At 36.4% G+C, this 15,107-nt stretch overlaps 2 protein-coding genes across 9 annotated transcripts in view; one reads left to right on the forward strand and one right to left on the reverse strand.

Moving 5' to 3' along the window:
• Positions 1-15,107, reverse strand: part of LOC125775445 (uncharacterized protein K02A2.6-like) — a 139,426-nt gene that overhangs the window by 102,160 nt on the left and 22,159 nt on the right. The window lies entirely within an intron of this gene.
• LOC105222040 (protein RCC2 homolog) lies at positions 4,642-9,833 on the forward strand. 7 transcript variants are annotated; one of them, XR_007423746.1, is made up of 6 exons: positions 4,671-4,811; positions 5,134-5,496; positions 5,554-6,132; positions 7,509-7,767; positions 7,826-9,572; positions 9,629-9,833. XR_007423746.1 is itself a non-coding variant. In XM_011199228.4 (5 exons), the coding sequence occupies exons 2-5, from the start codon at positions 5,170-5,172 to the stop codon at positions 8,101-8,103; spliced, it is 1,443 nt and encodes a 480-aa protein (XP_011197530.2). In that variant the 5' UTR covers positions 4,642-4,801; positions 5,134-5,169; the 3' UTR covers positions 8,104-9,833. The 7 variants fall into 7 exon arrangements, 6 of the variants coding, with proteins under 6 accessions (XP_011197530.2, XP_011197539.2, XP_011197522.2 ...); XM_011199228.4 differs by having other exon boundaries at positions 4,642-4,801; positions 7,826-9,833; XM_011199237.4 differs by having other exon boundaries at positions 4,649-4,801; positions 5,061-5,496; positions 7,826-9,833.

The raw sequence follows: 15,107 nt of genomic DNA on the forward strand, positions 1-15,107 counted from the left end.
AGACGGTGTAATCGAACCTTCAATAAGTCCATGGAGCTCACCTATCGTCTTAGTTAAAAAGAAAGATGGTAGCACCCGTTTCTGCGTAGATTATAGGAAGTTGAATGATGTCACAAAGAAAGACAGTTATCCTCTACCGAGAATCGACGATACATTAGACACCTTGTCTGGAGCGAAATGGTTTTCTACATTAGATCTACAAAGTGGATATTGGCAAGTCGAGATTGATGAATGTGACCGTGAAAAGACCGCTTTCAGTATGGGCGACGGGTTATGGGAATTCTCTGTGATGCCATTTGGGTTATGTAATGTGCCTGCAACGTTCGAGCGACTGATGGAACATGTGTTAAAAGGACTCAACTGGAAGACCCAGTCAAAGATTGGCCTCGACCCACCAACATACATGAACTCCGCAGCTTCCTTGGCTTATGCACGTATTACCGCCGTTTTGTACCTGGATTTGCGAACGTGGCTAGAAGTTTACATGATTTAACAAAGAAGAACCGCCCGTTTGTATGGCAGTTGGAGCAAGAAAAAGCGTTTGAGCAGCTTAAAGAACTACTTTGTACGGCGCCGATGTTGGCTTATCCAATACCTGGAAAGAAATTCATCCTGGATACAGATGCGAGCGCTTATGGAATGGAGGTGTCCTGTCTCAGCTCATCGACGGACAAGAAAGAGTAATTGGGTATTACAGCAGAGTGCTCGGGAAACCAGAGAAAAATTACTGTGTGACGCGAAAAGAACTACTAGCTGTGGTGGAATGTGTAAAACATTTCCACAAGTATTTGTATGGACAACGATTCTTGCTGAGGACTGATCATGAAGCATTAAAATGGCTATTACAGTTTAAGAATCTGGAAGGCCAAATTGCACGATGGATCGAAAGATTACAGAATTACGACTTCGAAACAGAACACCGAAAGGGATTCACCACAAAAATGCGGATGCATTATCACGTCGCCCTTGTCCACTGGAATGTAAACATTGCTCCAAATCAGAGGGAAAAGAAGGTATAATCGACGTGCGATTACTGAATATAGAACCTGAAGATGATTGGACTCCTCACCGGATCAGAATCAATCAGCTGGAGGACCCTGATCTTGCAAAGCTGATAATGCAATAAAGCCAAAGAAAATGGGGTACGACCACCAAAGGAACAAATAAGTAACGAGAGTCCAACGGCAAAAGCATATTGGGCCCAATGGAACAGCATAAACCTCGTTAATGGATACCTTCATCGTACCTGGGAAAGCGAAGATGGCAAACAGTCTCGTCTGCTGATCATAGTACCGAAGTCCATGATCCCGAAAGTATTGAAAGAATATCACAATGGACCTAGTGGAGGGATAGAAGATTAAACAACGGTTCTACTGGATCGGTTGTCGAGATTCCATAGCAGAATGGATAAGTAATTGCGTAGAGTGCATGGCAGCTAAAGGTCCTAAAGCCAAAAGTCGCGGTAGGCTACAACAGTACAACGTGGGATCACCATTTGAACGAGTCGCAATGGAAGTTGCAGGTCCGTTCCCAACCAGTACGGCCGGAAACAAATATCTACTGATTGTCATGGACTATTTCAGTAAATGGCCAGAGGTATATGCCTTACCAAACCAAGAAGCGAAGACAGTAGCCGAAGCGTTTGTAGAAAATTCGATAACAAGGTTCGGAGTGCCCGTCGAATTACACTCAGATCAAGGCAGGAATTTCGAATCTTCCATTTTCCAAGAAGTCTGTACATTATTGGGCATCCACAAGACACGGACAACAGCGTTACATTTGTCAATCCAGAGATACGAACCCAGTAAAGTAAAACTAGCAAGGAGTAAATTCGTAACAATATATACATATATCGTTGCCTAAAATAATAACCAAAATTTACCATTTTATAACGAAAACTTAAATTTTTGAGTGCATGATAACCATAAATTATAACCGCTTTATAACAAAAAGTCAATATATTTTTTATTTTCAACGTAGAAAGGGGTACTACGTGAAAGTACTTCAGTCACCCCGTGTATTCGCTCGGCCAGGGTTATTTTTTTAGAGCGCGGCCGAAGGCCGCCAACGCAGAAAGGTGTACTATGCGAAAGTACTTCAGTCACCCCGGGTATTCGCTCGTAATATTATAATATTATCACACGATTTTACTTATCTGTGTTTATTAAATACAAATCACATATTATTCATATATTCATATATGTATGTATGTATAATATGTATATGCAAAAGTATTCACATATTTATTCAATTTTCGCTTGAAAAATCTTCTTTATAGTTTTTTATACTTAATAAAGAAAAAAGAATCGCTTGAAAGTACAAACAAAGAAAACGCAGTGAAACGCTAAAAAATTCTTCACCTTTGGTTTTTAAGGTGTGGCAACGATGGTTTTCCTCGTAAATATAAACACTCTAAACTTTTCAGCCATAAATTTGATAAGTGTTTTTAAATTACTAAATTTAGCTGAAAAATTACAAAATAAAAGTGAAAAGTGAACTTATTTCAATATTAAGAGTGTATATTTAAATATAGTGAGTGAAAAACGTGAAAATATTCTGTGAAACATGGAGAAATAACACGTGTTCTCAGGGCAATTTTTGAATTTTTAAACGTGAATATTTTTAAAAATATTAGCTATTTTTACATAATTTTTGGATATTCCTCCTCTGGAGAAGCCCCCCTATCCGTACATACCCCATTTATACGGAAATTCGTTATTTTTACCCCTCCGCCAAAGTAATCGGAATCGTGCCTTGAAACCTTCTGTAAGCCGCCGCATCTTTTCGTAGAATTTTCGAGCATTACCCCTGTCGGCCAACTTATCAAGCTCTTCGTACTCACGCATTTCGGCCTCTTTCTTTTTCTGTCTACAAATGCGTCTCGCTTTCCTCTTAAACTCTCGGTATCTATCCCATCCCGCACGTGTTGTGGTCGATCGTAACGTTGCGAGGTAGGCAGCCTGTTTTCTCTCCGCTGTGACACGGCACTCCTCGTCGTACCAGCTGTTCTTTTGCACTTTCCGAAAACCAATGGTTTCTGTTGCAGCTGTACGTAAGGAGTTTGAAATGCCGTCCCACAGTTCCCTTATACCGAGTTCTTGGCGAGTGCTCTCAGAGAGCAGGAGTGCTAGCCGAGTGGAAAATCTTTCGGCTGCCTGTTGTGATGGCAGCTTCTCGACGTCAAACCTTCCTTGTGTTTGTTGGCGTGCGTTTTTTGCTGCACAGAGGCGGGTGCGAATTTTGGCTGCAACAATATAGTGGTCCGAGTCGGTGTTAGGACCTCGGAGCGCACGTACATCTAAAACACTGGAGACGTGTCTTCCGTCTATCACAACATGATCGATCTGGTTGGTGGTTTTTCGATCCGGAGATAGCCAGGTAGCTTGATTTTTTTCTTATGCTGGAATCTAGTACTACAGATAACCATATTTCGGGCCCCGGTGAAGTCGATCAACCTCAACCCATTTGTGGATGTTTTCTCGTGGAGGCTGAATTTACCGACCGTAGTGCCAAAGATACCTTCTTTGCCCACCCTGGCGTTGAAGTCGCCAAGCACGATTTTGACATCGTGGCGGGGGCATCTCTCATAAGTGCGCTCCAAGCACTCATAAAAAGCATCTTTGGTCACATCGTCCTTCTCTTCCATCGGGGCGTGGACGCAAATCAGCGATATTTTGAAGAACCTCGCTTTGATGCGGATTGTGGCTAGACGTTCATTCTCCGGAGTGAATGATAGTACTCGGCGACGGAGTCTCTCTCCCACCACGAATCCAACACCAAACTTGAGCTCTTTTATATGGCCACTGTAGTAAATGTCACAAGGACCTACTCGTCTCTGTCCTTGTCCTGTCCATCGCATTTCTTGGACGGCGGTGATGTCAGCCTTTATCTTTACGAGGACATCTACCAGCTGGGCAACGGCACCTTCCCAATTAAGGGAACGGACATTCCAGGTGCATGCCCTCAAATCATAGTCCTTATTTCATTGGCCATGGTCGTCATCAAAAGGGGGCTCTCTTACCGAGGCTGTTTTTTCCTTTTCATGGGGGGTGTTTTTTTACGTGGCGGGTCCCAAACCCAGCGCACAACCTTCTGCAGGGGATGTTTCGCCATCTCACTTTAGCTCGCCTTCAAACAGATGTTCTTAGGCTACCCAGAGGATACTTGGTCAAAGACCGGAAGTCGTGAGCTGATTGAGTCATACATATGTAAAAGAATCGTTTCTAACCACTCCCAACTGAATGGCGATCAGAGAACTTTCCTCACTTGCGTGAACACATGACATGACGTGAACACATGACTCCATCCTTCATAAAATATGCCTCTCAAGAAATGTCTCAAATGACCGCATTGTACAAAAACTCAGTTGAGATGTTTTTTCAGAATAGGGCTGTTAGTTTGTGACCTGCTAACTATCAGGTCTCAAATTTGAGTGAATATTTTGAGACTAACGCTAGAGACTGTTTAGTGAATAGTAAGTAGTCACAAATTGAGCCTTTAACTCAAAATGTCTCAAATAGAGACTAGAGATTGGTTACAGAATCCCGCCATTAGTGTAATTATTCGAGAATGTGTAATTAAAAAGTTGCAGCTATGATAGCCTGAACTCTATGTAAGAAAATTTGCAATCGTTTTTGGGGGACCCTGTATTTGAACTAGGGATAATCATAATGGCGTTGTTAACATTCAATTATTAGCGACGTTTGAGAGGGTGATGCTTGATTTTCGTTGTAGCGTCGCTTTGTTCAGTAAAGTTTAGCAAAAGTTGGGCTTCAACTTTGGAGGAAGTAATACGTTAAATGTAAGCTATGGTAATATATTATTGTTTAGCATGTGCAATATTCAAAAAGTATTTAAATATATAAGGTAAGGTAAATATATTAGTTTTGTCAATCTTCTAAATATTTGAGCGAGTTTTTGCGTTATTGGCCGATCGACCATATTAAGTACCTGAAGCTAAATTATTATTCTTAAATTTTGAAAATGATTAAAGAAAAAAATATCTATGCTTTGTGCTTAAGTTTCCAGTATTTAAAATATAAGTCTATGTGTATTTTTAGGACAATACATTAACAAAGTGATTGGTTATAGCAGTTATTATTGTTCTCTTGTTTTCACTATTTTGGAATCTAGTCCTCTGAAAAAATAACGATAGACGTGTATTCCATTATGTCTGCGAAACGTAAAGTTGGCGGAAGTGGTAATGGGCCTAACAAGCGCCGCCCTAAGAAACAGGAGATTGAAGAGGACTTTAGTGATGCTTCTAGTGACGAAGCCCAATCTACCTCAAACCAAGTGGAAGTTTTAATTCCCAATGACGATTTGGAACCACCTACCAAGTTACCCGAAGATCTTCTGTTATCTCTAGATAAGACTCCGGGCAAATTGTTGATTGCTGGAATGGTAACATGGGATTTAACAGGAAAACGGGATCGGAAAAATGTAGTGAAAGTGCGCCCTAATCTTTATAATTTTCATCGTTTTTCTGATGAAATGGTTGGTGAAAGTAACTTAAAGCATCTTACTATTTTGTAATCTTTTTCAAAATTTTAGTACCGCTACTGTGCTACTGGTCCAAGCTCCGCTCATACACTACTTATTAATATGGATCGCAAAGCTCTAGCCTTTGGTCGCAATCCTTCAGGACAGTTAGGTTTATCCGATGTAAAAATATGTGAAACTCCTACGCTGGTTCCAGGATTAGAGAAATTTAATATTGTCCAAGCTGCATGTGGTCGACATCATTCCCTCTTTTTGACTGACACAGGTAGAGTTTACGCCTGTGGTGAAAATAAGTCTGGCCAATGTGGTATTGGAAACACACTTCCAGTAGTAAATAAGCCAACTCCGATAAATTATGTGGGATATCCAATTATTCGCATTGGTTGTGGGGCTGAATTTTCCGTGATCCTCGATATTAAAGGAAATTTGTATACATTTGGTTTACCTGAATATGGCCAGCTGGGGCATAACACAGACGCAAAATACTTTGTTAATGCCAACAAATTGTCATTCCACTTTGAAACATCGCCTAAAAAGGTTGTATTATATATTGAAAAGAATAAGGAAGGACACGTTACACCCGTGGACAATGTTCAAGTTGTGGATTTTGCTTGCGGCAATAATCATACGGTGAGTGTAAAAATGTCTAAGTAACGAAATGCAGAAATTATAAACGTAAAGTATAAAGTTTATATTGTGATTTTTATAAGCCTTAATATTTTTTTTTTTATCTTGAACCAGGTATATTTAGTTTACCACGAAGTTTGTAATATCTAGAAGAAAACGTCGAAGACAAAAGTATAAAATTATTGATTTTGGATAAAAGTATTAATTTAAACTACTTTATGTATAAACTCGATTAAACATCACAAAGTTATTCGGAAACTAAGTTTCTTGCCAACCTTGCAAAAGTCCCGTTGCTACTTCTGGGGTTCTAAGCTAAGCTACTGACAGCTTTAGTAATTTGTCTTCAGTGTGAATAAAAATTTTGTACAATGCGGTCATTTTGTCATAGGCTGAAAAATACGTTAAATCGTGAAATCGTCCAAAGAAGATAGTAAAAAGTAATTTAAGTGTTAGCACGGATAAATTCGGACTTTCCGAACTCATCTTGACAACAGCCTGAAACATACAACTCACATTTCAAAGCTTTGTATATTTACAACATCCTAAAAGTTTTAGGTACGCCCACTCAGTACCCGGATCTTAATCCGATTGAGCACTTGTGGGCAGATTTGAAGCGTGCTATTCGGAAACAGAATATTATATCCAAACAGTCCTCCAAGATGCAATTATCAAAGAATGGAGTGAAATATCTGAACAAAAAAAATAGCATTTTCAATAGATACTCTCAAATATGAATTAAAAGTAAAATTAATTTTAGTGTATATAAAACATTTTTTACGAATACTTTTGTGATATGAATTCACTGAATTTTTCAGTTGGAGTGTTTTTACCCACGTTCTATTAAAATAAAACTTAATTTTTTAATTAGAACAGTTAAAACTACATTACATTAATTAAAATATCTATTCCTCGAATTTTGACATGGATTGTTATTGTTATAGAGACAGAAAACATTCCTGAAGCAATTTGGAGAAATGCTGCCAGTTTGGCAGCCCTTGTTCGGATAAAAAGACTGCGATTTAGAATAGCATACCCGGATTTCCGTGTCCGTTACTGTTATGTATTCCCGACTGTCGCAAGAACGGTCAAAGTGTAGAAACTTTTGTATTTGTGAAGGATATTGGTTTAACCGAAGTTAACGTTTTTTTCTTATTTTTTTCGAACTTAAAATTTCGTGAATAAACGCAATTAAAAATTGTTTGATTATGCTCTATATCTGATAACATTCTGCGATTTGCCTGAACATTAGTTTTAGTCAAAGACTAAATAAGGGCTTTTTATTTGGTTCATTTATTTTAAATTATGCTTACAGCCCTTTCACAAGCAATTTTGTTAGGCAAAAAATTTGAATTTTGTAATATATTCGTATATTTTTTCAGGTGGCAATTGACTCGAAGAAGCGCGTGTATAGTTGGGGATTCGGTGGTTTTGGTCGTTTGGGCCATGCTGAGCCAAAAGATGAAATGGTACCCCGTTTAATTAAATATTTTGACACTCAAGGCCGTGGTGCCCGTAATGTATACTGTGGTGCAACTTTTAGTCTCATTGTCAATGAACTAGGTGTCCTTTTCTTATTTGGACAAAACAAAAAGACTGGAGAAGCAAATATGTACCCAAAACCTGTGCAGGATTTATCGGGTAATATTTACATTATAATGTGTTACTGAGAAAATTTATTGACAGCATTATATTTAAGGTTGGAACATCACCGATATTGGTTGTGGAAACACTTCTATTATTATTTCCGCTGACGATACCTTAATCGCATGGGGTGCTTCTCCAACTTATGGTGAATTAGGCCTTGGTGAATTCCAAAAGTCTTCGACTATTCCTAAGGAGGTGCCCAAAATGGATAATATAAAAATACCTCAGGTTGCTGTTGGTTATTCTCATACCGTTTTACTTGTTGATACTGATCACGAGCCAACAAAACTCAAGTATGAAAAACTGCCAGAATATACCATCGATAATTGAACAGAGTAAATTTGATTGTAGTTGTTGACCTTCATACTACCCCTCATGCATTTATGATAGAAATATTAGCTCGGTGATAATTTTACATCGCGCCTTGAGAGTTTAAAGAAGTAATTGAATACAAATAAATATTAATAAAGTAGATATATTTACATGTAAGTAGATTTACTAAGTTCCCGGCCGCAACGTTATTTGTACATTCGTAAAGCATAATATCATACAATTTTTGGCATTTGTATTTCCTGCATTTCTAATATCTACATTTAAAAAACGGGTTTGTAAAAGATGTTCGATAAATCTGCAGTAAATTTTCTTTCATATCGGAATCTACTACATACTTGTTTAGAAGTAAGTTTAATAAAGTTAAGAATCAGTGTCACTGTTTTATATTTATTTTTTTACTATTGGGCGTACATATTTATATTTTGCCACTATGATGCAGTATTGTATTATACCTAATAGAAACATATATACAAGAATATTTGGAAAATAAATTAACAACTTTTTTCGAAATATTTATAATTGTGATTCTAGTAAAAATTTTTAAAAAGTGGATTGTAATACTATACTTTTTTCGGAAACATATGTTTGAGTTTTATTCATCCTTGGTTAATTGTCTTTTAAGTTGCCAACAACGTTTCTTTGTCCTTTCCCTATGTTCTGACGGCTTGCGATTTAAAGATTTTGCTGCGGCAAAAGTCTCACCTAAATTTTAGGATTATTGGCAGTCAGATTCTTGATGCCATCGACTCGAATATTATGGTCAAGTCTCAAATACCCGATGTGTGGAAATGCGGAAGAGTGGTCCCACTACTGAAACTTGGAAACCCCGCCAAAAGAGGAGTCCTATCGTCCGATAACTCTCTCACCCGGGGGTCTATTCTGTATCTCGATTCTATTCGGATCTACTTTATAATTATGCGAAAGTTGTACCCCATGTGCCAGAATAAATACGTACAATATTCGGCATTTTCTGCTGGGGTGTTTTCGCAGAAATCATTCCTGTCACCTGTTTGGAGCGGAATTGAATAAATATGCGTCACAAAAATTTAATGAGTAATTTTATGCTACAGCATCAGAACTTAGCAAATGATCACCCCTATCATGCATTTCGATTACGTTCCCGCTCTACGCTCCGCCGGAGTCGAAATTAGGTATCATGCGTTACGATTGGATTGAAAGAAGAAGAGGAAGAGCTATAACTCTTTCGAAATCAGCTGTTTGCTTTGAAATATGTGAAACTGGAACATCACAAAGCAAAAATGCACAAATTACTGCTGTTCAAAGAAAATAAATAAAAGTAAAATTTTTATATTGTTATTATTTTTATTAAACGTAACTATGGAATCTTTATCCGCGGCGATATTACTGGTTGAGGAGGAGAGCAGCGCATCTCAGAATGCTGGGATGAGAATTGAAAGAAGAAGATTACGAGATATGTGCTATCCCTTCCAGATGAATGACGGGCTGTAAGTAATTGCACGTGAAAGTAGACATTTTTCTTACAATTTGTTTACTTATTTAGATTCAGAAAAACTTTCGTCTGAATAAGGACGCATGTCCTAGATACGTTTGCGGAAGAAACGACGGCAAGTAAATTTGATGCTACCTCTTTCCAAAAAGCCTGCACATCTTCCTTAGGACGCTGGTGGAAACCGTTGGCTATATCTAGCTTACTCTCCATCATATCTGCCAATTTTCCATATTGCTCTGGTGTTGTTGTTTTTGACCTGAAAGCATATCAAAAAACATCACTAAAACTGGAAATATCGTGTGTTTTACAACTCTTAAATACAAGTTTTACTTACATTTTTAGAAAATTAAAAAAAAAAAACACGCAAATAATAAAATTTTCTCAGCAAAATAAAAACACAAAAAGTTCTCCGCCAACAAAATTGCAACTTAGCAAAACGGAGCTACGATCGAAATGCATGATAGGCAGAATTGTAAATTTCGAAGTTGAACTGAACGGGAACGGAACGCATGATACCAAAGTCGCCAAACGGAGAAAATTTCAATCCAAGTCGAAATGCGTGATAAGGGTGGATATTTTGCCTAATTCTGGGCAAGGCAAAGTTGCATCAAATAAGCTATGGGATGCATTGACGCTAAAACTTAATGCTTCCGTGCCACCGATGAAAGATGCTAAATTTTGACGAAAAGTAAGATCAATACAAGTAAATAATATTAATTAAAAAAAGAAAATAATAGATGATTAAAATAATAATAAAATACAAAAATAGGTATCTGCTGATCAAAAGCACAATATAAAAAAGAAAATTTCTTTCAACAAAGCCTCGAAACAAAGGACTGCTGATGGTCAGTACGCGGAAAAGCTTTTAACTGTAGCAGAAGAGCAACTCCTCCAAGATACGGGGATATATGTATGTATGTTGCAGTAGAAGTAAAAATCTTGAGAAACTAATTGCTTTAAAGAAGAGATCGCTGCAAATAGAAGTAGAAGTAGATAAAGCAGATATGCAAAAAAGGTGTAGAGTTGCAGATTAAAACTCATAACTCATTTTAAAGAGAAAAGTTCAGAAATAAACACCAATATATAATATACGATATGTTAATTCCAAGTTCCTGTTTTTATTGAAAATATATTTATTAAAACAAAATATGAATTTAAATGTTGTTGGAACGTTTAATTCAATTATTACTTAATTATAGCATAATATGATCTCTAATTTTATGACCAATTTAGTTAATTTAGTCTCATTTCCCGTATCTATTTCTGTATTATTATTTTCATTTATAAAATATTTGCAATATGTTGAATTTTTAAACTGTATAGATGTTATGCAACGCTGTGCATACATTGCCGAAATTCACCACCTTTTCAGGACTATACCGACTTCTTTTATCATTACTGAGAATTTTCCACCGGCTCACCGGCTGATTGAAGCATTGATGGTACTGCGGTTAATAAATGCCCGTTAAATTTTATTTTCTATAGGAATGCGCCTTTGGTCAGTCTAAACCGCTTCCTGAATCTGTAAATGATTTAAAATAATAAGATCTATACTAAGTTAAACGGTTTAATTAATTTTGAAATTTTCTTACGCTGCTTCAGGTAAAGCCATGGGATTACTTTTATCACGAATCCTGAATCTTATGGCCATTTGGTAATGTTTTTCATCTGATTCAGATGAACTTGAATAAAAAACACGTTGGGGTTCATTTTATTGAATGTAAAAACTAAATTTAGTAAATTTATATACACTTTATTACACATATTGTATAAACATTTTTATTTTGTTTTGTTTCGTATTTCAATGTATTAACACATTGACGGACAGTAGGAACAAGAAAAGTTCGAAAATTGACACTATGCGGCCATAACCGTCATGGCCGTTTCGTTTTAGACGGCTGTCGCCGTCATGCCACATAGTGAACTTCGCTTTGACGGCTATAGACGCAAATGTCCTTCAACGTGTTAAAAAATCACATTTAGAGCTATACCAGGGAAGTTATTTTAGGTGTTAAATTACATTTTGTAAATCTTCTTTAAGAGGGTAGCCGGCCTTAGAAGCTTAAAAAAAATATGTCGGGCAGGATAGAAATAAAAATAAACGTCGTATGGATTTGGGGCAAAGTGTATTATATTTGGCAATAAATTATCTTCTATTTACACTAAAAAAAAAATAATTTTTTGTTTCCGATAGAATTTGCGACCAGTTTTGCGAATCGTTAATCCGTGCACGGATCGGCAAACATACGAAAGAAAATTACGTGATACGTCAATCGTATGCGGTGATTAGCATTATGACATACGACAGCAAACGGATCATAATGTATTTTCAATTCACAATAGTTCTTAAATTCCACTTTGCTTTGGATCGTATTTTTAGGTCACAATAGGTGTGGAATTGTCAAAACTTCGCGAAAATGTTTGATTTTTTACGATCGGTTTCGAAGGGGGAATCTTTCATATATACCGTCCGTCCTAGACGGCATGCACGATTCATAATGCTAAGGGTACACCTCTTTTGGGACCACGCCCAGTATGGGTGATCATACTATGTTGAACTTGCGTAACAGTACACCTACGTACTAAACCCTAACTCCGGCTGCATTTCACCGATCCTACGGGACTGCCGTTAAGCATTTCTTCGCAGGACTAGGCTCAGCCAAAATTGGCTCTTCGTGGGCACCTTTCTGGCTACTCTTCTGCTATCGCTACTTCGTTGCATTTCCTTTTTTCTCAGTTCTTGCAGGGCAATTGCGGACCAATTCTTCACTTTATTCCACACGATTTTGCTTTTTATCATGTGGTGCACGATATTCTCTGGAGTCACACGTTCCTTGATGTGTGTGTCGTGTATGGCGCTGTGTGCACACAAAATCTAATTTCTCTCGTGTCGCCGAACAGTGAAGATCGCGGACGATCGCCTGCTTTAGAGGCTTCAAAGAATCGATTCTTTTGAAATTTTTTTTGGCAGGGAAAGACATAATTGATTCAAGTGAAATTTCTAGGCTTTGTAGTTATATATTTGAACATCTTTCACAAATTTTTTGGATACGAAATCTTTGATATTCTGCCATTGGGAAGCAATTGCCCGATGCATCTCGCATGTGCATTTTTCGGACGGCGGGCAGGATGCAGGTCGCAATTTCCATCGAAAACAAAAAATTCCAAGTGATTGATATTTTATCTATTGATATTTTATATAATGTTTCTTCTAGTTAAACTAAGAAAATTCCGAAAAAGTTCAAAATTTTTAAAAAATTGAAAAAAGTGGTTTTTGACCAAAAAAATGTTACTTTATGTGGTTTAAAAATATGTTGAAACTTGACTTTTTTTAGTTTTTTTAGTTTAAATAGAAGATAATTTTATGCCAAAGATAATAAACTTTGTCTAAATTCCATACGACGTTTAGTTCTTTTTTCTCTCCTGCCTGCCAATTAAGAATAATCGTAAAAATGAAAAACCGAGAAATCGCGCTTCTTGCCCAAGCTTCGATGATATTTCGAATTCCCATCTATAACTTTGGAGACATATTCTTAGATAATTTTTAAAGAGATTTAAGCAAAAAAAAAATCAATTGTTTGAAGTTTCTAAAGCAATCTCCCCCCTTAAGAAGGATTTCATATCAGAATTTATTGATCTTATAAAAAATGAATTGGCAATTTGGCAAACGAAAAGTGATAAATATAAAAATAAAATTGAGAAAAATAAAAAAAAAAAAGTTGGAATAAGTTATTAACGAAATACAAAGAAATAGATAAAAGTGCTACATTAGAAATAAATTCGAAGAAATGTTCCGCTTGCCTCTCGCACATGTTCACTGTGTGAAGAACGAACGCAAAATGGATTTGTATGTCGTGTATGGCGAAACGATTTCATACAGATCGAACGCACATGTGTGTCGTATATAGCCCCTTTAAACTAACAGAAGACAATTAAATATTAAAATGGATCGAATTTTGTTTTTTTTTTTATTTGAGCTCTAGTAAAGGTGATCGGAATAAATAGTGCGGAGATAGCTAAGAGATCGTAGCAATAGTGTAGCTATAAAAAAAAAAAAAAACAAATTATGAATCCTCATTAACAAAATTTCTTTGTAGTTAAAGCGTTGCAGAAAGCATAGGAATTTTAAAAACAAGGTGGAGAATTTTAGGATATGGCAAGAGAGGAAGGTCTTATCCTACAAAAGTGGAAGATTTGCTAACGTTTGTGCGGCATTACATAACATCTGCATAAAATTTAAAAAAAAGTTTTGACCCCCAAAATTGCGATTCTGATCACACAAGAAACAGACACCGGGGTAGCGAACCGCTTCACCGCAATTGACCAAACGATAAGAGACCAAATAAATAAATTTAATTCAAAAATGTATGTCCTTAACCTTGTAAGTAATTTTATTTTTAATGTAAACTAAAATACAAAAATTTTGTTCATATAAATATATGTACATATGTATATATATTTTTTTTTTAATTTTTAATGAGATATTCCATTCATTGGTTTCTTGTTTATGTTCTTTATTACTAAAAATTATGAAAAACATAAAATTTAAAATTCATAAATTTGTCTATTATGATTGACATTTTTCATTCCAATGACATTCCGAACGAACGACCGCGTTTACAGAGAACGTTTATCATAGAGAAGGTTCAAAAAATAATGCTAATTCCAATGTAAACAAATTTACGCCTACAGATTCGCATATTTACTATGCGCAAACGACTTTGCATATAATTTATAGATGATCGGTATATATTTGATATCAAAGCACAGTACAAAGCACAAAGAGTATACATACATACTTACATATATTTTAAAATTGACCTATTTTATGATGAATTCCATAAAATCTTTACATATAAGTATATAATACAGCAAGATCTATATTACTACCTAAATATGTATATTTACATAAGGCATATATATATTTACATAAATATGTAGGTATGTATATATTTGCTTTGGTCATTAATAGTTTTGATATCACCTTAAAAGATCTAGCGCTCGCACATGTGCTTATACATACTTATATAACGATGTGTGCATGTAAACAAATATGACAGACCATCCGCATAATGTTTGTAAATTTGTCTGCATGGAAGATATGTATGTATGCAAATATGTACTCAATGCTTCATGCAAAATTTCCGTTGACACGGACAACCAATGGCGAAGCTCACATTTTTTGCTTTCATGTCAAAGAGTCAATGTGTCCAAGAATTGACGTGACGACAAAGCGTCACATCATTGTGTTGTTGGTAGAAAATCCGAGCTGTGCCGAAAACACAAACGAACGATCGCCAATTGCCACTGCTTCCCTTGCCGCTGAAACAGCTTCGCATACAAACCATCGTAGATATGTAAGTTTGTGGGTGAGCTTGTATACAAATCGACGCAGATTTTTGCAAGCAGCGTAAAAATATTTTTTACATTCGTTGACAAATACAGTCAATCCCGGTTATGTGCCACAATCAAAGATACAGATGTTTGTGGTTTGTAAAAATAAAAATTTAATATGGCACACAAGCGAGTG

Source organism: Bactrocera dorsalis, chromosome 1 (assembly GCF_023373825.1).
Source record: "Bactrocera dorsalis isolate Fly_Bdor chromosome 1, ASM2337382v1, whole genome shotgun sequence".
Taxonomy (NCBI): domain Eukaryota; kingdom Metazoa; phylum Arthropoda; class Insecta; order Diptera; family Tephritidae; genus Bactrocera; species Bactrocera dorsalis.

Coding starts and splice junctions, on each gene's coding strand:
- LOC105222040 (XM_011199220.4), top strand. Junction 5,497..5,553: donor ATCGTTTTTCTGATGAAATG/GTTGGTGAAAGT, acceptor TCAAAATTTTAG/TACCGCTACTGTGCTACTGG. Junction 7,768..7,825: donor ACCTGTGCAGGATTTATCGG/GTAATATTTACA, acceptor ATTATATTTAAG/GTTGGAACATCACCGATATT.